This window comes from Microtus pennsylvanicus, chromosome 8 (assembly GCF_037038515.1).
Source record: "Microtus pennsylvanicus isolate mMicPen1 chromosome 8, mMicPen1.hap1, whole genome shotgun sequence".
Taxonomy (NCBI): domain Eukaryota; kingdom Metazoa; phylum Chordata; class Mammalia; order Rodentia; family Cricetidae; genus Microtus; species Microtus pennsylvanicus.
Genome location: NC_134586.1, coordinates 27,378,432 through 27,404,001, shown reverse-complemented (window position 1 = coordinate 27,404,001; position 25,570 = coordinate 27,378,432). Strand labels below are relative to the sequence as shown.

The following is a 25,570-nucleotide window of genomic DNA, read 5'->3' as shown; positions in this document are numbered from 1 at the left end:
ATGTCTGACTTTTTTACTCCCCATGGGAAGCCTTACCCTTTTGGAGGTGTGGATGGGGGTGGGATGGGGGAGAGGGTAAAACAGGAGAAGGGGAGGGAGTGGGAACAGGAATAGCTATGTAAAAAGAGAAAAGACTGTATTTAAATAAAGAAAATTTAAAAACCACTACTCTCTGATGGAGGAAGGTCATTGGTTAAAAAAATAAACTGCTTGGCTGGCCCTCATAGGTTAAAATATAGGTGGGAGGAGTAAACAGAACAGAATGCTGGGAGGAAGAGGAAGTGAGCTCAGACTCAACAGCTCTCCTCTCAGGAGCAGACGCCTCAGAAGAGACGCCATGCCCTGCTCCCGGGCAGACACACGCGATGAAGCTCCAACCCAGGATGGACGTAGGCTAGAATCTTCCCGGTAAGACCAGTGCTCACAGATTATTAGAGATGGGTTGATCGGGATATCAGAATTAGCCAGTAAGGGCTAGAGCTAAAGGGCCAAGCAGTGTTTAAAAGAATACAGTGAGCCGGGCGGTGGTGGCGCACGCCTTTAATCCCAGCACTTGGGAGGCAGAGGCAGGCGGATCTCTGTGAGTTCGAGACCAGCCTGGTCTACAGAGCTAGTTCCAGGACAGGCTCCAAAGCCACAGCGAAACTCTGTCTCGAAAAACCAAAAAAAAAAAAAAGAATACAGTGTCCGTGTGATTATTTCGGGGCATAAGCTTAAGCTAGCCATGTGGGCAGCCAGGTGCTGGGGACGCATCCCCGCGGCACTTATTACTACAATTCTCAGGACCATAGAGGAAACAAAAAGAAAAAGAAAAAGACAAAAGACAAAAGCCAGTGGGGCAGCAACACTCACATCTCTCTGCATCCTAACTGTGAACACAAATTGATCAGATGCCTCACACTCCTACTGCCTCATCTCACCCCATGGACTCTACCCTCAAGCCACATCCAAAATAAACCCATCCTTTTTAAAGTTACTTTTGCCAGGTGTGTTGTTCTAGCAGTGAGAAAAATAACCAACATAGCATCCACCTGACCCTTCTTGTTGACAAAATCTCATTTTACAATACAAGCTTGGCAAAACTTAAAATATGCCCACCACTGCCAATTAACAAAATTACATATTCCTGATCTGTGAGCTGGAGAGTTTAAAACAAACAAACAAACAACACAAAACCATGTGTAAACATGTGTTTTATCCTTAGACACCAAAAGGGAATCAGGAAATAACATGCACAAATGAACTATGTTGTGTGACTAAGGGAAAGCCACAAAATTAAACCATTCCAAAGTCCTTATAAGATTATAGTCAAGCTTGTTAAAGAGCCCAAAAACTAGTAATTTAAATTTTGTTTGGTAACTCCTTATTCTACTGAAAAAGAAAATATACATACTATGAGCAAAGTTTTATCACTGTCAGTCAAATTGTATCGTTGCCAGCCAAGGCTAAACTGAGACCTTAGCTCAAAAACACATGAACACACACACACACACAAAAGTGGATTATAATACAAACCAAGCCTCTTATGTAGTATAAAGAAGTTAAAGAAAGCAGGTAGAACGAAATGAGCTTTTCTAAGAAAGAACATAAAGCAGAGATATGGTAGCACATGCCTATAATAAAGGAAGATGGCAAAGTCCAAAACCAGCCCAGGACACAAGAAAAGGAAAGGAGGACCATATGTGATGGTTAATTTTAAATAGCAACAGGCTAGAACCAAGAATCACCTGGAAAGAGTCTCAATGAGGAATTATCTAGATCAGATCAGCCTGTGCAGAGACTGTATGGATTGCATTGAGGTGGGATGGGAGACTCACCCTGAACCTGGGTGGCATCAATTCAGGCATTGAGCCCTAAACTGTACAACATAAAAGAAAGCTGGAGACAACAAGCCAGCAGACTGCAATAGTGCCATTTACTTCTCTCTGCTCTTGGCTACAGATACAGTGTGACCAGCTGTCTCAAGTTTCTGCCTCTGACTTTCTGCAACTGTGAGCTATACCATGGAACCCTAAGCCAGCTTATCACAACAACAAAGAAATCAGAAGACCATGTGTCTAGTAAAAATACTAGCAACACCACCTAACATCAGTCATTAGCTATGTGCAAGGCCCTGTCCAAAGCATTTTACATGTTTTAATCAATGAACATCAAATTAATCACTGAATTAATAGACTTTTTTTATAAATCTGAGAAAGCCATAGAGAGGTTAGGAACTTGCTTTTTGTCACGTATCTGATAAGATGTAGCTAGATTTTTAAATCAAAGGAGTTTAACTCAGAAAGCAAACTCTTAAAACTCCTAGAGATTTCTAATGGCTAGTCTAAAGCAGTTTTTCAAAATACTATCTTTTCAATTCGGGGGTCCTCTAGACACAGAGTCTACAGGGCTAAAGCTATTTTTGCAATAATCTTACAGTTATCATTGGATCTGTCCAATGTGTTGACAATTGCACTGATAAGAAACAACGAACAAAGGTCCCTGTGCCTGAGCACAAGTCAGGACAGTAGTAGTCATGACATTCTTTAGGGGGTAAACTGGCAATGAAGAAAAATAAAATCTTAAAGAATGTCCTTAAGCAGTTAAAATGCATTACTTTTAATAACATCCAGCATCAAATCTATATGAAAAGTGGAATTAGGCATGGAGCACTTATACTGCATACTGAACAATGGCTATCCCTAGTAACGGCACCTGCAGGGTGCTGTAAGGTGCAAGGTGAGCTATAAACTTCCTTCTTACAGCACAGCTCTTATGAAAGACACGACTGGAAAATGGTGATTACTGAGACTTAGGTTTTGGCAAATTTTGTTCCTAAAAATAAAGGAAGTATACCAGGCAGTGGTGGAATATGCCTTTAATCCCAGCACTTGGGAGGCAGAGGCAGGTGGGTCTCTGTGAATTCAAGGCCAGCCTGGTCTACAAAGGGAGTTAGTTTCAGGACAGCCAAGGCTACACAGAGAAACCCTGTCTCCAAAAGAAAACAACACAACAAAAAAAAAAAGTTGGCTTATCAACTTTAAGAGAATTATGGGATCCTAACATTAAGTTTTCTTTTTCTGTGTGTGTGTGTGTGTGTGTGTGTGTGTGTGTGTGTGTGTGTGTGTGTGTGCATGCATTGGGCAAGCATGTTCATGTGGGTGACATACCTGTGTATGCCTGTACAGACCAAAAGACAAGCTCCAATGTTGCTCCTTAAGCACTATCCACCCTGTTTTATGAGACAAAGTGTCTCCCTTGCCTGGAGCCTACCAAGTAGGAGAGGCTAGTCAGCCAGCAAGTCCCAGGGAGCTCCCTCCCTGGTGCTATCTGCCCAGTGCTAAAGACATAAGCGTGTGCCTACAAGCTCAGCTTTTCTACATAGATTCTAGGGATCCAGCTCAGGTACCCAGCAAACATTTTACTGATAGTTATCTCTGTAGGCCAAGAAGTTTGCTTTCCATAATTCCTCTTTTCATTGGCATATGTTAATTACATAAAATAACCAGCCTTATTGTGCCATTTTGTACATGTATGAACATAATTTGATCCTGTTTACCCCTATTACTCTTCTTATCACCCTCCCTCCTGACTAGGTTTCCTTCTTCTTGCCTAACAATCCCCTCTCTTCTCTAAGAAATCTGACATTTGATTTAAAGAAATGCTAGACAACTCTTTTTGTCTCATTTGAATTATGTCCAACAACTGAAAAGAAACTGAAAATCCTGTTAAGGTATTCTTTCATTAGACTTACAGTTTCCTCTCGATCTTCCAATTGAGCAAAGTATTATACCGTAACTCTCTACCCATGCAAGGAGGCTACCCATTTAAGAATGAAAGGTGACCCCAAGATTCTTCATGAGATTCTCACTTACCTTCATCTCAATGACGGTTTGCAAGGCTTTTGTTTTGGCAGAATCAGGGGCATTCTCAAATCTCCGGTGCATCTCCTAAACAAAAGCAGAAGGGAGTCAGTGGCTGCCTTCCTATGTTCATGCCATATTTTGGTCTCACTTTGTAGCTCTGGCTGGCCTGGAGCTCACGATGTATTCCTGACTGGCCTTGAACTCAAAGATCCACCAGATCCTCGGCCTTTGCCTCCCAAGTTCTAGTATTCTTGGGAGATGTTAAAAATAACTAAGCTAACATTTGTGGTAAGTGGACCCTTTCTTTGTTACAGACCTTTACCTGTGGATCAGGAAATCCAGAGTGCATTCCAACTGATTCAACATACACTCTGGAGGATTCCTGGTTCTGAACAACAAGTTGTTTAAAATTAACCATAATAATACCAACAGCTACAATACAAGAAACTACCACACATCACTAGGTTGACACACCGGTAAGACATAAAACCAAAACTGCAAATGATCTAAAGGGGGATTAGGAAAGACCCCTCTTTTTGTTTAGTTTTTCAAGACAGGGTGTCTCTATATGGCTGTGGTTGTCCTGGAATTCACTCTGGAAACTAAGCTAGCCTCAAACTCACAGAGATTCACCTGCCTCTGCCTCCAAGTGCTGGGATTAAATGTGTGTGCTGAAAAGGACCCTTTTTAAAAAGAAAAAATAAAGGCCATCACCACCAGCCCGCTATACACAGAGCTATGACGTTATCTGTTAACTGCAGCACACACCTCTAGAACACCAAGTGCCTCGCTTCCTATGATGAACCCCTCCAGTGCGACTCCAGGGAAGAAGAAAAGGTCTCTTAGACAAGTTTCCAAGTAGCTCAAAATCAGAAAATGTCATGACAGCTTTCTTTTTTAATCCAGTGTTTAATGAGTTTAAGACAGGAAGCAATGAGGCCAGACATGGTGGCACATGCCTTTAGTTCTGGCACTCTTTTTTTAAAGAGACTGGATACTATGAAAAGACTGAACTTTTAAAGTATTTGAATTTTTACAGCTGTAGAACCTAAGTTTGTAAAATGATGTACATTGTGCTATCTCTATTAATGTGTGCTCTTGGGGGTGAACAGTGATGTGTGTGTCTGGATGTCAAGCTAACAAGGGGTCAGTTGTGCTGGCTAGTTTTATGCCTACTTGACATAAACCAGGGTCAGTGCAGATAAGAGAACCTCAATTGAGAAAATACCTCCATTAGATCAGGCTGTAGGGAAGCCTAAAGGGCAATGGTTTTCAATCTTCCTAACACTAAAACCCTTTAGCACAATTCCTCATGTTGTGATGACCCCAACCATAAAATTATTTCATTGCTATTTCATAACTGTAATAATGCTACTGTTATGAATCATAATATAAATATCTGATATGCAACCCAAGGGTCATGAACCTCCAAAAAGAGGTTGGTACCTGCAGGTTGAGAACCACTGGTATAGGGCATTTTCTTAAGTGATTGATGTAGAAGGGCCCACCCCACTTGGATGGGGCCACACCAGACTGGTGTTCCTGGGTTCTATAAGAAAGCAGGCTGAACAAGTCATGAAGGGAAACAGAGGCAGGCAGATCTCTGTGAGTTTGATACCAGCCTGGTTTTAAATAAATAAACAAATAAGTTGGTAGTGATGGAGAATATTAACAGTCTTCAAGAATCACTCAGAAGTTCTAGACAACCTCAGACAATAATTACTAATAAACCTGAGACAACCCTAGATAGGAGGACAGAGTGCAATACTCCATACAAACAATGGTTAAAAATAATGAAAATGACCATGATTTTGGTTATGTCTTTCACCTAACTTACTCACTGTTGCCTGATGAGGAAGCTCATAGATTAACTTCTCTTAAAATTCTTACAGAACGGGCTGGAGAGATGGCTCAGAGGTTAAGAGCACTGAGTACAATTCCCAGCAACCACATGGTGGCTCACAACCATCTGTAATGAGATCTGGTGCCCTCTTCTGATCTGTAGACACACATGCAGAAAGAACACTGTATACATAATAAATAAATAAATAAATCTTTAAAAAAAAATCTTACAGAACAAAAACCCTTTCAAAAAGTTTTTCACACTATACTCTAATTTTTTTAGTGCACTTCTGGTTTCAGTTTTAGTTTAGAAATGCCCAACTGCTAAAGTCTATGAAAATATTCCAAACTCCAAAAAACCCCACAACCTGAAAAGGCTCTGGCTCAAGCACTTAGGGGTAGACAGACTCAGTCTTTATTATATACACTACTCTTTCTACTAACTTTAGTATCCAAGTATCACATAGGTAACAAACATTTCAAAAGTGTGGTGGTTTGAATGAAAATGGCCCCCATAGGCTCATAGGGAATGGCACTACTAGGAAGTGTGGCTTTGCTGGAGTAGGCACAGCCTTGTTGGAGGAAGCATGTCCCTGGCAGTGGGCTTTGAGGTTTCAGATGCCCACATCCGATCCACTGGTTTACACTTTCTGCTGCCTTCAGATTCGGAAGTAGAACACTTGGCTCTCTTTTCAGCACCATGTCAGCCTGCTTGCATACCATGTCCCACCATGATGAATTGTGGACCAGTCCCAATCAAATGTCTTCCTTTATAAGTGTTGCCATGGTCATGGTATCACTTCCCAGCAATAGAAACCCGAACTAAGACAACAAAACTAGACTCCAACAGCATTCTAAACCTGCACCACATGCGGGCATTCACACTTTCTAGTCTCCCATAAGCCAAAGGCAGAAAATCTACCTAGATGTCCCTTCAAAACATACCAAAATCTAGCCGGGCAGAGGTGCACATGCCACACCTTTCATTAACAACTTCCTACATTTTGCCTCCCTTACTGCACTTCTCAATAGAACTTCTTTAAAAACCAAGTTGATCAGTAAACGGTGGTGGCACATGTCTTTAATCCCAGCAATCAGGAGGCTGAAGGAAGCAAATCTCTGAGTTCAAGGCCAGCCTGGTCTACAGAGTGAGCTCCAAGACAGTCAGGGCTTTTTTTGAGAAGCCCTGTCTCAAAAAAAACAAAAAAAAAGTAAGTTAATCTAATCACTCCCACACTCTTGACTTCATTAGATTTCTATTACAGTGAAGAAACACCACGATCACGGCAACTATTATAAGGAAAACATTTAATTGAGGGCTTCACTTACACTTTCAGAGGTTCCGTTCATTATCATGATAGTGGGAAACATGGCATGCAGACAAACACGGTGCTGGAGGAATACCTCAGAGTCCTACATCTTTCAGGCAACAGGAAGTTGACTGACTCACTGGGCAGTATCCTACGCATACGAAACCTCAAAGCCTACCCGCACAGTGTCACACTTCCTCCAACAAGGCCATGGCCACACCAATAAAGCCACACCTCCTAATAGTGCACTCCCTGTGAGATTATGGAGGCCAATTACATTCAAACTATCACACTTGTCAAGGCTGCTCAGATGACGTGTTTTCTTGAGAGACTATAAAACCTCATATTGTCACTATACTTCAGTCATACTTAGCCCATCCCAGGCTTCTCCACCCATCACAATCCTATATAAGTCCCTGCTTGATACCATTAAATGAGTTCCTGCTTTGACAGACTCCTGTAGTAATAGGAGCGGCGGGGATGCGTCCCCAGCACCCTGGCCGCCTGCTAGCTTATGCCCCAAAATAACAACACACAAATTGTATTCATTTAAACACTGCTTGGCCCATTATATCTAGCCTCTTCTTGGCTAACTCTCGCACCTGGACTAGCCCATTTCTAATAATGTGTGTAGCATCCCAAGGAGCGCTTACCGGGAAGATTCTAGCCTACGTCCATCCTGGGTCGGAGCTTCATTGCATGTGCCTCAGAGAGCAGAGCTATCGCGTCTGCCCGGGAGTGGGGAGCATGGCCTCTGTCTGAGGCGTCTGCCCCCGAGAGGAGAGCTATCGAGTCTGAGCTCACTTCCTCTTCCTCCCAGCATTCTGTTCTGTTTACTTCACCCACCTATGTTCTAACCAATAAAATGGGCCAAGGCAGTTTCTTTATTAGCCAATGACCTTCCTCCATCAGACTTCCGACTCAGTGGGTGTGCTTCTCCCCAGGGCCTGGGGGGAGGGCTGAGTTGCGACACTCATCATCTGTCAGAGAGCCCCACAGAACATAGATAAGTGTAATAATGTTTTAATATTAGTAATATAAGCATAGTAAATTTAGTAAAAAAAAAAATGAGTGACCAAAAAGAATCAAGATCACGTTGTTTTAGAGGAGAAGAGTCTCTGACAGTGATGTTACATGGGAGCTCTGGGTGACTATTAAAGTTCCCTTTCTGTACTCAGGTGCAGGTGAGAAGAAAACATACCTCACAACTCCTTAAGCTGCATAACTGTTGATACTACTATCCTGAGGTGCTAGAGTTAACCTCAGGGACTTGCATATATTAAGCAATGAATCTTCCACTGAGCTACATCCCCAGCCCTGATTTACTGCACTTTCTATATTATGTCTTTAACTTTTAGAATCTATTAAGTTCATCTATTCAGTCCAGATTAATCTGCCACTGCATTAAAACAAACACACTAGCAATAGCTTGTTCACCATAAATCTGTTCCCCACACTGTACACAAGGTGCTCATTGAGTACACAGTAGAGACTTCTAATGATGTTTGCTCAACAAATAAGTGTAAGATTTTTGATTCTATAAACAAAATGAACTACACTAACTGTAAACAATTTTCACATAATAATAAAAGGCTAAAATCTATACTTACATTTATTACTTAGTGCTTCTGTCCTACAAGATACTTAAGTTGAATTTCTTTGAAATACTTCACAATTAAATTTCATTAAGTTAGGTGTTCAACTAATTTAATGAAATCTCTTCCCCATTACCTAATTCCAAACAAGTAACTTCAAAATGCTCCATTCTGTGGTAAACTATTATAATTTTATTTTTAGCCCCTAGCATGTAGGCAAAGAAAAGTAAAGAAAAACAAAACTATGTGAATTTTAAAGATCCTTCTGCATGTATAATAAGGAATGGCTGGACTGCACTCTGGCTCACTCACAAGCACAAAGATTTCCTATGGAGGAGCTATCAGAAAGCCTCTCAGCAAATTTCTAATCTCGGGCCTTCACGTTAAACCTCACTGTAAAAACATCTTGCATTCAGGGCTGACAATCTCCCTGTTCCCACTGAGCATAATAAGCCTCTGGCTCATACCCTGTAAATAATGGGCGAAGCTCTGGAAATAGAAGTAAATTACTATTCAAACACGTATAAGAAGAAGAATGTACTATTTGTTCACTTCATTTCATCCCTATTGGCTGAAATGTAAACACATGTACATGTAAAAGCATGTAAAAGAAAATCATGTAAATAATCTACAACTTGGGCACTGGAGACAGCTCAGGTGGTACAGTGTTCCTGCGAGCATAAGGATCCAAGTGAGATCCCCAGAATCCGTATGATTCTAGCCAGCTAGGCAAGTCCAGTTCGGTGAGAAGCTTTCTCAAAAGACAAAGAAGCTGGGCATGGTGGCTCACACCTTTAATCCCAGTACTCAGGAGGCAGAGGCAGGCAGATCTCTGTTTGAGGCCAGCCTGGTCTACACAGAGTGAGTGCCAGGACAACCAGGGCTACAAAGAGAAACCCGTCAAAAACAAAACACGAGAGAGAGAGAGAGAGAGAAAGAGAGAGAGAGAGAGAGAGAGAGAGAGAGAGAGAGAGAGAGAGAGAGAAGGAGGGAGGGAGGGAGGGAGGGAGGGAGGGAGGGAGGGAGGGAGGGAGGGAGGGAAGAGAAGAGAAGAGAAGAGAAGAGAAGAGAAGAGAAGAGAAGAGAAGAGAAGAGAAGAGAAGAGAAGAGAAGAGAAGAGAAGAGAAGAGAAGAGAAGAAAAGAAGGCTACAGCTCCTGAGGAACAATACCTCAGGCTGGCTTTTATAAATACACATACACAACACAATACAAACACACTCTCACACACACATTCAGACACACCTTGGACTTGGGCATGATGATGTAATTCCAGCAGTAAGGGAGCTGAGACAAGAGACAGGTATGGAGAATTTGACTGGACTATATGGAGAAACCGGAGAGAACATGAAGTCAGGGCAGGAAAGGGAAAGACAAGCGAAGGAAAGCAGAAGAAAGGGGAAGGGCAGACAACAGGGAGAGAAGAAAGATGAGAGGAAAAAGGACAGAAAAAAGAGGGGAGAGGAAAGGAGGGGGAAAAGGAAAGAAAAGAGAAAACGGGGGAGGGAAGGGAGAGAGAAGGGGGAAGGGGCAAAGAAAGGAGAGGGTCAGAGGAAAGGAAGAGAGGGCCAAGGGGAGAAGGGAAAGAGGATAGGTGAAGAGAAAGGAATTGGAAAAGAAAAGGAGGAAAGAGGGGGTGGAATAAGGCGAGAAGAGGGCAAAGAAAAATAAATTATGGGTACAAGCTGGGCACAGTGGCTCATGCCTTTAACTTCAGCACTCAAGAGGCAGGAGAATCTGAGTTCAAAGCCTGCCTGTCTACACAGTGAGACTATCTTTTAAATAGATATATATTTTAATTTTAATAAATATGAGTAGTTTATATAAATACACATGGATAGAATTATGTTAAAAGTTCCTACACCCCAATAAGTCTCTCCGCCAATGCAGCAATCCAAACCAGACCAAATCAAACCAAATTAGAAACAGCCCAGGTTTAATGAATAAAACACTCCCGGATGATTTTCCAGTCCTCCAGAGAGGAGATGGGAAAGGAAGACCTGAAAACCACGTGTCTGTTCTGGGGGGCAGTTTAAGTACCCTGTGGGAGTGGTCTTGAGCATCTCTGGTGGAGGGTCAACCTTTGGTGGGCTTTCTGAAATGAGCAGGGTTTGGAAAGAGATGGGGGAGGGGGCTTGGGGTGGAGCTTCCATCAGAACAGCCTAGATATGGAATATGGATGCCAGAAGCTGGGTGAAGCTTCCAACAGAAATAATGGATTGAATTATTTGAATTTTTACTAACATCACAGTTTCTAGTGTAAATAAGAAATATGTTATCTGCTGTAATTTATCAAAGAATGGGTAACCTAAAATGTGAAAACAAATTAGGAACAATTTATGTTCCTTTTCTGCAGTAGATTCTTTCATTTAAAAGAAATAAGCTGGAGAATTAGCTCAATGGTACAGCACTTGCCTGGCATGCATTAGACCCTAGGTTCAATCTCTATAACCATAAAATAATAATTATAAGAATAATGTATATCTATTCAACAGTACAGCCCTTCGCCTAGGATGTGCAAGGCCTTAAGTCCAATCACGAATGCCATTTGCTGATTTTTATCAACATGACTGAAAGAAAGTAGCATTTATGACTGAAAGTAGCACTTAAAAGTCTGATGTTTCTCTATTTTCAAATTTCGGGTTTCAGCTCTCAATGCTCTTAGGCCAAATGTTTGTGCAGTCCCCTCACAGAGTCAATCATCCACACAAGTTCTAGATTATTGTACTGCATTCACAGAAGAGACGGAAATGAAAGGAAAGGAAACAGGCTCCTAACTACCTGTTTGCTACCGCCTCTTATCCAGTGATGAACAGTGTGGGCCCACAGCCCTTTGTCATCTCTGGCAGCTACTTCATACTGAGAAAACCTATCTTCTTGACAAAGTGGAAATGTGAGGAAAGAGACACAATTTTAAAAACAAGAATAGGGGCTGCAGAGATGGCTCAGTGGTTAAAACACTGGCGGCTCTTTGAGGACCAGGGTTCAATTCCCAGCACCCATACGGCAGCTCACAACTGTCTGTAACTCCAGTTCCAGGGGATTTGACACCTTCACACAGACATACATGTAGGCAAAATGCCAATGCACATAAAGTAAAAAATAAATAAATTTTAAAGAAAAAACAAAAGTAGTAGGAAATATCTGAATAAGCAAGGTATGTACTGTTCTCATTTTCCAAAATCACTACAAAACATCAAACATTAATATTGGGATTATTTTTCATTCTAATTCCTCCTATTAACTATTGTTGCTTCTGTTATCTTCTATTATGAGACAAGATCTCATATAGACCAGGGTAGCCTTAAATTCCCTATGTAGATACAACTGACCTTTGTATTCCTAAGCCTGCTGCCTCCACCTCCCAGGGGTTTATGCAATGCTAAGATTAAATCAACTAAGATACATCCCCAATCCAATGGCTGTTTCTCTATACATCTCTATTCCTTTTTTATTCTTACAACTTAAAACTGCCAAGAAAGCTCACAGGCACTTGTCAAATATGCTAGCCAAAAATTCAAAATTCACAGCCTAGAATCTATATAGCTATTATCACTTTTAACCTCAAACATTTTTATAAATCCTAAAAGGAGAAAATCTGTACTAACAAAATCTTAATTAAAACATTATAATAAACAAAATAAACAGCCAAATAGAATGTTTAATTCATTACAAGAACATGTAGCCTGGTATGAATTGACACAACTCGCCAGAACCCTTCCCAAAAAACAAAACAATACAAACAAAAACAACACAAAAAGAGGCAAAAAGGTCTTAAATATATAATTGAGTTGCAATGCTTTGTACACATAGGAAAAAAGATTTTCTTTAAATTCCACAGCCAACTTCAATATCTTCTACCAAGATATTGACAATCATAATTTAGTTCTTGAAGTTTGCTCTATTCTCCAAGTATTAAGTATTAGTACCAAAGCACTAAGCAAATATGGCCCGTAATTTACTGCTTGTCCAACAGATGTCCTCACTCATCTAACATAAAAAAGGGACAGCACTGCACAAAATATAGCAAGTCAAGCAATGATATAATTCCATTACCAACAGAAAATCCAAGTTCAAACAACAATGAAACTTCAACACACAAAGATAGTACTTAATCAAATTTTTAGTTATAATTTTGGTGCAGTATGCAGAATCATGTTCATAAATGAAACAGAAGATTGTACTGATGATATCACAAATGTTCTTTTACTGATGTCATTTACCAACTCTGAGAAGCCCGGGTCTGCAAGGCACACCACTCCTACACGTGCCGAACGAGAGTACAGGAAGCACTCTCCACTGCAGAGCCATGCAGCTCAAAGCTGGGAGTCTTAGAAGGACACGGGCCATAAAAATTTATCTCCATTTGATGTATAAGATCAAATACACGCTAAGGGCTTAATTAATTATTGTTGGGTAAGGGAATAAATGAAAGAGAAAGTAGGAGCAAGTGCCTCTAGCCTCTTGCTGCTTTAGAAACTAGTCTGTCGGTAAGGTAAGGCACATGTTAGAATCTATGCCCTGGGGTATCACTTCATCTTTGTAAATTATATCTTCTAATATACACGTTTAATTTATTAATGTTCTTGCTATAGCAAGGAGTCTTTCATGTTAAAGATTAGATTTAATAAGGGTTTTGTTTATGTTTTCTTCTAGTGTCTCTTTTTACGTAGTTCTTTACTTCATCTAGAACTTAATTTTACATAACTACGTATTTTTTAAATGATGGTCATTATCTCAAAATATTCATCACATACTTAACACTGCATTATCTCCAGATTCTATTCTGTTTTCCTTGGTCACACTGGCCTTAAACTTTAAATTCTATCAGTGTCTGCAAGTCCTGGTATTACAGATATACACCACCAATGGATTAAAAATCCACTCGCCTACCTGCATAAGTCTTCCCAGACTTTCCAGAGAATTCCCAGTATAGATACAGTAAATTGATAAAATTAAGGGAAATGACATGTATATATTATTTCTGCAATAATGAAAATTGAGCCCCATCCTTTCTATTACTGATATGATTTCCTCCATTCCCTTCTCTAATTGGGACAAACAGATAAAACTTCAAGAATGCTGTCTGCCTTAGTCAGGGTTTCTATTGCTGTGGAGGAGACACCATGACTACAGCGACTCGTAGAAAGAAAACATTTGATTGGGGTGGCTTGCTTACAGTTTCAGAGTTTCAGTTCATTATCATCATGGTGGGGAGCACAGAGGCACACAGGCAGATGTGGTGGTGGTGGAGGAGGAGTAACTGAGAGACCTACATCTAGCAGGGAACAGGAAGTTGATTGACTCACTGGGCAAGATTCCTGAGCATAGGAAAGCTCAAAACCCGCCCCCACAGTGACACACTTCCTCCAACAAGGCCACACCCACTCAAACAAAGCCACAACTCCTAATAGTGTCACCCCCTACAAGATTATCGAGGTCAGTTATATTCAAACTACCACACTGTTAAACATCATTTAGTACAACCATTCCTACCTCTTCCTAACTTCAGTATAGAACTTCACTAGTAAGCAGAATGCTTTCTAATATACATTCACTATACTGTTTGCTACTTTACCAGACTATAAAAGCATCATTCAGTTTTTATTTTATTAGGCATTTATTTGGTCTGGTAGTAAAAATGTATAATATTGTATCTAGAAACTTTGAGGTTTTGGGGCGGGGCGGGGGGGTGTCCAAGGACAGCCAGAGTTAGTTAGTAAGAGTCTGTCTCAAAAAGGAAAAGTGATTTGGACACTCCAACTCACATGCTCAAATCCTATATCTCTAACAAAACATTATTAGGAGGTGGGTTCTTTGCTTAGTAATTAGGTTTTAAGGACAATCTTATTGTTTATTAGAAGGACCCCAAGGGACTCTCTTACTCTTTCTTACCACTGACATATCAGGAAGAGTGCTGTCCAAAAGTAAGAAGTGGGTCCTCACCTGTCACTGGTGACCTGGTCTTGGACCTCTAGTCTCCAGAACTATGAAGCATGAAACAAGCATCTAGAGTATTTTTGTTATACTAACCTAAATAAAGACAGAAAGCATATAACCTCAGTGAAAAATGGCAAGTAAACATTGAAGAAATACATGTGTATGATTTCAGTGATATGGTCACTTCTACTACATGTACATGCAACACATGTACATGAAAACTTCACTGCAGAATTGACGTGTGAGCTAAGTCTTGAAGAAAGTAAGAAAATAAATAAGCATTTCCAAAGGCACTGTGTCCACTTGCCCTCAAACAATTTTAAGTAGCATGACTATATTTCTTATAAGATATTATGCTACAAATAGCAGCCTTGAACTGTTTGGTGGTATATTCACAAGGGAATATAATTTCCCATATCATGTACAAAATTTATTTATAAAATTTATTATTTTAAAAAAGTTATCAAACCTCAAGGGTTTTTTTTTCAGTATTTTTGAGCTCAATATATTTCTAATTGTTCACAGACCAAAAAATGTGGCTTTCCATAGCCCTTGATTATTTGGCATTTATTAATTCCTAAACTACTGGGATAGGCTGAAATATTCAGAAGCCACAAAAAAATTTAGAATTCCTAAAGCAGGAAATTATAGTTGTAAGGAAGACATACCCAAGTTTGTGTCTGTTCCATAATTTTTCCTTACATACACCTGGCATTTTCACTTTTAAAGAGTGTCAGTTTTTGTTTTGTTTTTTCAGGATAAGATTTCTCTGTATGGTCTTGGCTATTCTGTAACTCGCTATGCAGACCAGGCTGGCTTCCAACTCATGGATCTGCCTGCCTTGTCTCCCAAGTGCTGGGATTAAAGGCATGCATCACCACTGCCCAGTTGAATATGTTTGTTTTTTTTTTATTTTCCTTCCTCTCAAATCATGTTAAAAAGAATTATTCAGACTCATCCTAACAATGAGGATCCCCACCTGGCCCCCATTAAAATGTGAAAGTTAGCTAGTTATGGCAGTATGTGCCTGTAACACCAGAGAAGCTAAAATGAATTTTATGTCTAACTAGAAGCAATGGCTAGGTTTATGTCAACTTGACACAGGTGAGAAGTCATTTTGGAAGAGGGAACCCCAACAGAGAATATGCCCCCACCAGACTGACCTGTGGACAACTCCATAGTGCATTTTATAATAGTGATAGATATTGGGAGGGCCCAGTCCATTGTGGGTGGTGCTATCACTGGGAAGTTGGTCTGGGGCTCTATAAGAAAACAGGCTGAGCAAACCATAGGAAGCAAGGAAGTAAGCAGTACCCCTCCAAGGCCTCTGCATAAGCTCTTGCCCCCCTGGTTCCTGCTCTGCTTGAGTTCTTATCCTGGCTTCTCTAAGTGATGAACTGTGATATAAACTGTAAATAAAATAAACCCTTTTTTTCCCCAAGTTGCTTTTGGTCATTGAGTTTAATCATAGCAGTAGAAACCCTAAGATACAAGATTTATAAAATCTACTGCAGCTTTTAAAACACCTCCAGGTAAGATGAATTCTTCCTTTACGCTTTCTTAAAATGACATTGCCTCAGAAAGTAAGGTCTAATCACAGAGCCAGACTAAGTCTGTTTCCTCTAAAACAATGTGTCTCTATTGGTTTCTGCACCCCATAAGCCTCTCTGCCAATGCAGCCATCCAAATCAGACCAAACCAAACAGAATTAGAAAAAGCCCAGGTTTAAAGGATAAAATGCTCCCAGATGACTTTCCAGCCTGCCCCACCCCACCCCCCGCCAGAGAGGAGATGGAAAAGAGACTGAAAAACCATGTCTGTTTTCTGGGGGGGCAGTTTAAATACCCTGTGGGAGTGGTCTTGAGCATCTCTGGGGGTGGGGTCATTCTTTGCTGGGCTTTCTAGGTTGCATCAGGGTTCAGAAAGAGATGGAGAAGGGGGATTGGGATTGAGCTTCCACCAGAACATCTATATCACACCTCTGGCTACACCTCCATGACAAATGATTTTTAACACATATCTTTCACAGCAAGGCAGACATTTCCAGGGAAACCAAGGAAAACATTCATTACTGCTTAAGTTTCACCAAAAGGTGAACTGAGGTAGCAGTGCACTGTCTCTTTTTAACTGAGCAGTAGTTAACTGCTCTCCTGATTCTGGTTTTGCTGTCTGTCTCTATGAACAAATAGAGAAGCAAGTAACAAATTAAAACAATCCTACATCCTTCCAGTGACTCAGAAGCCCCTAGGAATCACATGTAGGTTTACAGGAGTGGGTATGTTAATGAGTAACATATATGCCAGATGATGTCATTCCATTCAAAAAGAAAGAAATCAGTGAAGCGCTAAAACACAAAAGACAAATTTCCTAGTGAGCAGCACAGCAGAGCACATAAATTTATCTAGGTCAAGATTCTGATTAATGAGGGAAAAAGACAATCAGGAAACTGTAACAGGAAAGGTAGTCACTCACCTCTCTCAACATATTATTCTCTTTTTCCTTTTGCTCCAAAAGACTTTCTAGGTGGTGGACGTGCATCTCTGCCTCTGCCAGCCGTCTTGTTCTTTCATGGTCTTCCTCTGTAGCTTTGGCAGAAAGCCCTTTGCTCTGTAACATCTCCAGAAGCTTCTTAATGGACTCATCCCGAGCACTTAGGGTTTGCTTTTGAGTTTCAATTCGCAGCTCCATTTCTTCCAGGGTCTTCCGCAGAAGAAACAGCTCTTTGGCTTGCCGCTCATGCTCAGTGTGCAGCCTCTGGAAGTTCTCCTCCGTCAGCTCTGCCACACAAGGCTCTCCAGTCCTACTGCTACTATCCTGTTGAAACAGCTGATTCAAGTCCCTCTGAATCCGCAACTCATCCTGGAGAGCCTGGATCGTCATCTGCATGTGCTGGGAACATCACAAAAAAAAAAAATCAGCTTTCCCCTCAATTAGCAAAGACAGAGCAGCTTGCAGGCAGCTAAAAATAGCTGTAAGGGTTCTCAGAAATCTGCATTCAGCAAATTAGTATTCACCTTATTCTCTCTTAATTCAAATTTTAAAATTATGGTAATAATCCACAATTATCAGCAATTTAATTTGTGCTTATTCCCACCAGGAAAATAAGTACAGCAGTCCTTTACTTTTATAAGCCACAATAAAAAAGCCACAATCTAGACATCTCAAAATTTAATAGAAGGTATCTTAAAGGGACAGAGAAGACTATATCATCAGGAATAAGAACAAAATTTGTCTCAAAATACAAAAATATTTCAAAACACAAGATGACTTTTAATTATTGTAAACATTAATTAGCAAGTACTAGTATTTAATGAGTGGTTATATATAACTTTTTAATTATAATTTAACCTTCAATATCATCGCATACATCCACACAAACTCATGAATGCACAGACAAACACCAAAATCAGGCATAATAGTATATCCCTACATATCAGCATTTGGAGGACTGGACTAAAGCAGGAGTATCTCAAGTTTAAGGCAAAAGTGATACACACGAATCAAAAAGTAAAACTACTTAACATAAACCCTATCTTCATAAGGACTTTAAGGGTCTAAAATGCTGTTGCTGACCGCAGGTACAAACAACGCTGTACTCAATCTCTCTCTACAGCTTATTCATCTTGCTTCGCTGGAAATTTATGGACACTGATAATAAGTAACTCTCCATATTTCTTTTTTCCCAATCCCTGGCAAAGTAACATTACATTCTTTGACTGAGTGAATGTAATTCTTTGGTAAACCATTTCAATTTTACTGAGAAGTGACCGTGTTAACTGTCAACTTGAAGTGATCTGGAACTATCTAACAGGCAAGCTAGCAAACACACCTGTAAAGGCCACTGGTGAGGTTAACGGAGGTGAGCGGTGCCAGTCCCTAGGCTTCAGTTCTAAACTAGACAAAAAGGAGAAAGCGAGACTAGCACCAACATGTATCTCTCTCTGCTTTCCAACCTGGGAACAACCTGACCAGCTGTTCCATTGCACCTCAAATTGTAAGCCAAAGTAAACCCTCCCCTTTTTACATTGCTACTGTTGGGGTATTTTATCACGGCAACCGAAAAGTAGCTAAGATACTAGTATTCTAGTAGGGAGGTAATTCTTTACGCAACATTAGCAAAATAAACTTTCATTTTCTGTGTATGCCACAAATCTTTCCAATTGTGTCATTCGCCACTTAGCACTACTTATGATTTTTATAACATTTTTACTTACTCTGTGTATGAGAGAGGGAAAGGGAAAGAGAGCATGAGCATATATGTGGGCGCCAGCTATGGTGCAAGTATGGAGGTCAGAGGACAACTTTCAAGAGTCAGTTCTCTCCTTCTACCATATTGTTCTGGAAATCAAACCCAACACCAGCAGTTTGGCAGCAGCACCATTACCCACTGAGCTTTCTCCTCAGATCACTTATGATGACTTTAGTGTGTATGTGTGTGTGCGCACACGCACACACACAAACACACACACACATTTATAGTACTAGGGATCAAACCTAGGACTTGCTCATGCTAGGCCAGTATTCTACCACCTAGCTATGCCCTGGCTCCAGACTAGATTTATGTTGTTTTGTTTGGTTGGCTTTCATATAAAGACAAATAGTCTTTTCTTTTTAGTCTCTGATTTTGGTATTATTTGCTTAGCAAGCAGTAAATTTTATTTCTGGTAATATTCAAACTCTAAAAATCATTGGTTATGTTTTCTAACATGGATAAAATTACAAATAAACTACCAGATATTTTAGTGTATTGGTGTGGGACAGTTCTATATTCTGTTGATTATATTTTAACTAAACGCTGATTGGCTGATAGCCAGGCAGGAAGTATAGGTGGGAAAACCAGACAGGAAGTAGAGGTGGGGCAATGAGAACAGGAGTAGTCTGGGAAGAAGGAAGCTCTTTCCGCAGTCCTGTCCAGACCACGGAAGAAGCAGGATGTGACCTGCCCCACTGAAAAAGGTACTGAGCCATGTGGCAAGCAAAGATAAGAATAATGGGTTAATGTACATTATAAGAGCTAGTACGAAGTCTGAGCTAATGGGCCAATCAGTTTATAAATTATGTAGACCTCTGTGTAATTTCTTTAGGGGTTACTGACTGTGGGAACTCCCAACAAGCAGGCCCACGTGTTACAATGTATGAATGTAATTTTCAAAATTCATTTAAATTCCAGCAACAGATTTCAAATATTTAATAGCAGTTGGACGTTAGTGGTCTCTATAAAAAGATGTATGGAAATGCTGATTCCCGAAAGCTTATTGTTCAAAATACAAACAGCTCTCAGAGAAAGCCCTGCAAAAGAAAATGTCAGAAGTTAAACTAAGAGTGTTGGTTCACCCCTATAATCTCATCCCTGGGAGGCAGAAGAATTGAAACCAGCCTCAGCTACTGAGTCCAAAACAGAAATCTATTAAAAGTTTAATTCAAGAGGAGAATGATTTCTAAGTGTGGTTATTCCTCTGTCTTGTTAACATTATCAATTCACTGAGATCAGAAGTAATCTAAGTTACACACACTTAACTGTGGCAGGACAATTACTGTTTTGGAGAAGGAAGATAGAACTAGTGATGTGTCAACTTCATTAGCTCTACTCAGAGGCAATTCCTTCAGTGACACACAAGGCAACACCCCCACTTCAGGCTACAATTGAGAAAACTTTACTTTATCAAAAGTACTGCTTCCACAACCTCACTCAAAAAAACCCACCTGCTGCCAACTATTTTAGAAGAGGGGAAAGAGCCCAAAAGGAAACTGGACAAATTTTAGAAGAACCCACTTTAAAATCATAACAGGGGCATCTGCTATCACCATCAAGCTAAAATCTTACAGAAGGGCTAACCAATGTGGTAAGATAAATAAATAAAACCTAATACAAAGAAGAAGTGAATAAACAAACTCTTACCCAAAGATTGTATGAGGAAAATGTGAGAAATTATGAAAACAGTTGTATAATTAAGCATAAAACCAGACGAGTGAATATAAGAGCAATATAAAGGGGCTGGAGAGTTGACTCAGCAGTAAAGAACAAGTATTGTCCGTGCACAAACACACTCAAAAATACACACTAAACACATGATTAAAAAGAAAATATAAAAAACATCAACATAGAAATTTTACATTTCTCTATACAGGAACAAAACCTTTAAAAATCTATTTTTTTACAGTAACTTTTTAAATTTTAACCTACAAAATACAGTTTTCCTTAAGGCATTTTCATACCTAATTGGTTTGGGTTGATTCTCCTCCCTGCCCAGTCCACTCCTCAATCCCCAATGTCCCTTGTGCAACAGTATCTGCCTGACTTCCTCTTCCATAGGACATCCAGTCTACTTCACTCCCCACACCCCTTCCTTACAGATTCTTTTTGCTCATTTCAGAAGCCAGCTCCTTCCAGTTTCCTGGCTCTTCTGCGCCTACTCCCACCTACATGTTTACATTTAACAATTAGAAGCTAGGCTCAGCAGATGAAAGAGAACACATGATATTTCTCTTTCTGGGCCTGGATCACCACACTTAATACATATTTTCTATTTTTGTCAATTTTCCTACAAATTTCATTTTTCTTTATAGCTAAATAAAAAATTATTGTGCATATATATGGACCATATTTTCTTTATCTAGTCATTTATCTATGAACATCTAAGCTGAATCCATTTCCTTGTTACTGTAAACAGCAAAAGAAACTGTGGTAGGATATGGAGGCTTTGGGTATATGCGCAAACACGGTAGAGTAAGGTCACGTGATAGTTCTTTTAGTTTTTTAGGAAGCCTCCATATTTACTTCCATCTAAACGTACCAGTTTTCACTTCAAACAGTAAATGGCTCCATTTCACCACACTGTTGTCAGTATTTGCTGTGCATGCTAGGCAAATACTCCATCGCTGAGCTACCCCAGCCAAAACCCTTTCATTTTGAAAGCATAGTTGTATCACAGTAAAGAATCCCAAAATATATTTTAAACATACTTCTAAATACAAGGTAATACAAGTTGTAGACTTGTTTTCAATAGCTTTTTTCTTATTACAAACTAAAAGTTATAAAGACGTTAAATTTTTAAATAATACACAATGTACACTAAAACTGGTTCTTTCTTTTAATTCATTTAGGTCATCTTTGGGAAAAACATTCAACTTTTTAAACAATAATGTATCACAGAAAATATAGAAATACAAAATACACTAGCCAAGATAGCCATAGTAGTATTACATATGAAAAACAAAAATATTAATATCAACAATAGAAGATGGCTAAAAGTATGACATTCTGACATGTCTGTGTGCGCATGCATGCACAGGTGTTTGGCTACTCTGGAGCTGGAGTCACAGCAGGCTATGAGCCATCCAATCTGGGTGTTGGGAACTCAACTTGGATCCTCTATAAGAGCAGTACATTCTGTTAATCACTAAGCAATTTCTCCAGCTCCCTGGAATTTTTGTGTTGTTTTATTAATATAAAAAAGAATGTTCTGCCTGATAAGCCAACTCGGGAACAGAATGTCTGCAAATGTTTGCATGTTGTATGTGTGTATACACACACATATATATATAACGTGTGCATTCACATACTCACATACATATATACACACATCTACATCAGAGAATTACAGGAATTAGACTTTCTCTGCAAAAATTTCTGTATTCTATATATTTATTAATTTACAATGAGAAAAAATATTTACCCATTAATGTATTATTGAATTTGTAAATGGAAAAGCAACAGTGCTAAGTACAACTGCTTCCTAAAGATAATACACATGTGCTTATAACAAAGGAAACTAGATACAACATTCTTCTCACAAGCACAGATCAATATCCTTCTCAGTGTTCCTTGAAGGACACACCCTTCTAAAGACTTGAAAATCAATTCCTCAGTAATTAAGTTGGTCTCTATTCAAGATACATTCATTACAACTATGTGAGCATTCCATAAGCTAACGTGTTTCCTGGCTCGTGCTAGCCAGTAAGTAAGACAGAGAATATCAGAAGCAATCTGCTGTATTAGCACATCTTTGAACTGGACATTCCACTGTTTGCAGTCAAACTTTTCAGAGCAAGTTGAGAGCACTCCTGCCTATCACTTTAATCTTTTAAACATGTGCTTCATGACCTTACACTGAACATGTTCAGGAATGGACTTTGCTAACTGGGCACATTTAGAAATGATCCAGCACTTCTATGAATATTTATAGGCTAGGTGAATAAAATCACATCCTTCCTTTGTCAGAGGAGGGCACTGCTCTGAAAATAACTCCCCAGCTCTCCTGGCCTGCTGCAGGTAATAAATCTTTCTCCACTTTTTATGTCCTGACTGCTCAATTTGGCTTTGCACTCATCAAGACATGAGCTCTCTATGTTGACTTACACTAGTAGACTAAGAAATTTGCTCAACACTGAAACATACACTAATATGGGACATTTAAACACTGATAAGCAATAGTTTTGTGACTGCTTTTGTATGTAAAATCTTCTTGCTTTAAAAATTGCTTTTCCATCCTACCTCTAGAATGTAATCAAGTTCAAAGTCAGCACAGTGCAAAATTTAGCCAATAACCTGAAATCGATAAATAAAAGCTCCATTGAGCAACAGCTCTCATTTAAGCTCTATACAAGGATATGGGGAATCTATAAAATCATCTTACATTCTAACAAGCATCAGTGGGAGCTTAAGCCCATCACTGAGGAACCTTTTGACATTTGGAACAAGATTATAATAGGATCTTTGAAATCAAAATGTCAAACTGACACACCAGCTATGGCAACTACTCTGAAATCCAGTGACTAAGATAAAAATACAACAAAGGAGGCAAACTACAAAACACACAGTCTTTTTGGTTCTGAAGTTTGTTTCTGTAATGACATTAGTTCATGCATAATTATGGTAAAGAGAAGACTGTTACTGAACCAGAATCCTGTGGATTCATCAACAACTTTTTTAGACAAAGAGCAGAGACAGAATTACTATGTAAAAAACAAGGACACTTATGTAAAGCTTGGTGTCACATCTATACTCCCAGAACTGGGGAGACAGAGGCAGGAAGACAACTACAAGTTCAGGGGTAGTCTGGGTTACATATGGAGTTTCAGAAGCCAGGGCTACATGGGGAAACAATCTCAAGACAAAACAAACAAAAGAGGAAAAAATACCAAGAATACTTTCTTTACCTTTAGAAAATTAAAACTGCATACTACTTCCAGAACTACCTCCCCCTCTCCAGGTACTTCAAGATGCATTCCTCTGCACAGTCTCAATACAGCAGACAGCATTTCTACTCATGCACCCCCAGTATGTGCTGGAGCAGGCACAATGACCTGGGACTATGCAACCAATCTCCCAAGGCAATGGTTTTCATTATTGTCTGGTTATTAACTTAGAGAGGGAGTATTTTCTCCCAAATTCCTAACTTTCCAAAAGTGAAATGTTATAGAAACTGATAGTCATTACATAACTGTAAAAATACCTATATTATAAACTACTGACTTTTAAACTTACTTATAAAATGTGTTGCAAAAAATAATTTAATACTTGAGTCACCTTTTATCAGTAAAGAAAAATAAAATTTAGGGGGCTGGAGAGATGGCTCAGTGGTTAAGAGCATTGCCTGTTCTTCCAAAGGTCCTGAGTTCAATTACCAGCAACCACATGGTGGCCCACAACCATCTGCAATGAGATCTGATGCCCTCTTCTGGCCTGCAGGCAGACACACAACAGAATATTGTATATATAATAAATAAATAAATATTTTAAAAAAAGAAAAATAAAACTTAAAGTAGGCAAGGACATTTCTCATAAAATACAGCAAGCATTAATTTTAAAAAACTATTTAAAGATGCTCACCATTTAAAGTATTTTATATGACAATTTTTTTAAGTGCGATTACAATGTCTTCCAAGTAAATAATACCATTTAGGCGCCTTTAGTTCCAGCCATCAATAGGCAGAGGCAGGTGGATCACTCTGAGTTCCAAGTCAGGCAGACTCTGTCTCAGAAACAGACACACACTATCAAAGTTCTAATACATAGGGTTGTGCTTTTTGTTTTGTTCTGTTTTTTAGGAAAGGGTCTAAAGTATCCCAGGCTGACTTCAAACTCACTATGTAGCTGAAGTTCAACTTAAACTTATGGTCAGAGACGGGAGAGATGGCTCAGTGGGTTAAAGCACAAATTGCCCTTGCAGAGGACATAGGTCCAGCTTTCAGTACTATACTGTGGTTCACAACCAATCCTAACTCCAGTTCCGGGGCTCTGACACCCTCTGCTGATTTCCACAGGCACGAGGCATGCACAGAGTGCATATACTACGGCAAAATACTCAGCCCACACAAAATAAGTATTAAATAACAATAACATCCTTTAAGAGTCCTGCTTTATGTAAAAGTGAAAACTCACAAACTCCTACATTCCCTGTAGCAAAGGCAGGTAGGTGATCCAGACTACCAATTAAACAAAAGCACACAAGACTGGGGTGGACCTGAGTGACATGAAGAATGACGCTGTTTCATTAGTTCACACACGCTGGCAGGGAATCCAGCACTGCTGGGCTCATAGAATCATCACAACACCAACAGGAATATCTGCCCTAGTCAGGAAAGCAACAGTGGTGGAAGCTAGCTGGAAGTAAGATGCTCTTTGAACCACTAAACATCTCTTTCATAAAACCTTTTTCTATTGCATATCATTATTCTGGAAGAGAAACAGATTTGTTCTACCTCATTGCAAACTGAAATCAAATCCTAAGATATACATATATCAAGTATTACACAAAAGCAGGATACTTCAATTCAAAAATTTTTTAATGGTGGAAAGTCTACCATAAAAAAATAATAATAACTTTAAAATAGAACAGCCAATCAATATAAAGTTAACACTGATATTATGTGATTTGTAAGGGATACTGTGAAGAAATACGAACAAGAGGTTCTGTAAGTTTACCCCCACCCATCATGTTTATTATTCTTTGGGGGGGTATTGTTTTTGTTTTGGGTTTTGGGAGGCTTGGGTGGTTTTGTTTGTTTTCTGCGTTTTTTATTTTTTCAAGACAGAGT

The 25,570-nt window shown here is 39.5% G+C and overlaps 1 protein-coding gene across 13 annotated transcripts in view; it reads right to left on the bottom strand.

The window, feature by feature from the left end:
- The window catches only part of Erc1 (ELKS/RAB6-interacting/CAST family member 1), a 350,007-nt gene that overhangs the window by 270,076 nt on the left and 54,361 nt on the right, over positions 1-25,570 (bottom strand). For all 13 annotated transcript variants that reach the window (XR_012911589.1, XR_012911591.1, XR_012911592.1 and 10 more), the window contains 2 exons: positions 17,003-17,419; positions 3,855-3,929 (listed from right to left, as the gene is read on the bottom strand). Coding sequence is in view for 9 of the 13 variants with exons in the window: in XM_075982955.1 (XP_075839070.1) it covers positions 3,855-3,929; positions 17,003-17,419 (492 nt within the window). In the remaining 4 variants the exon portion in view is untranslated. The remainder of the gene's footprint in view (positions 1-3,854; positions 3,930-17,002; positions 17,420-25,570) is intronic.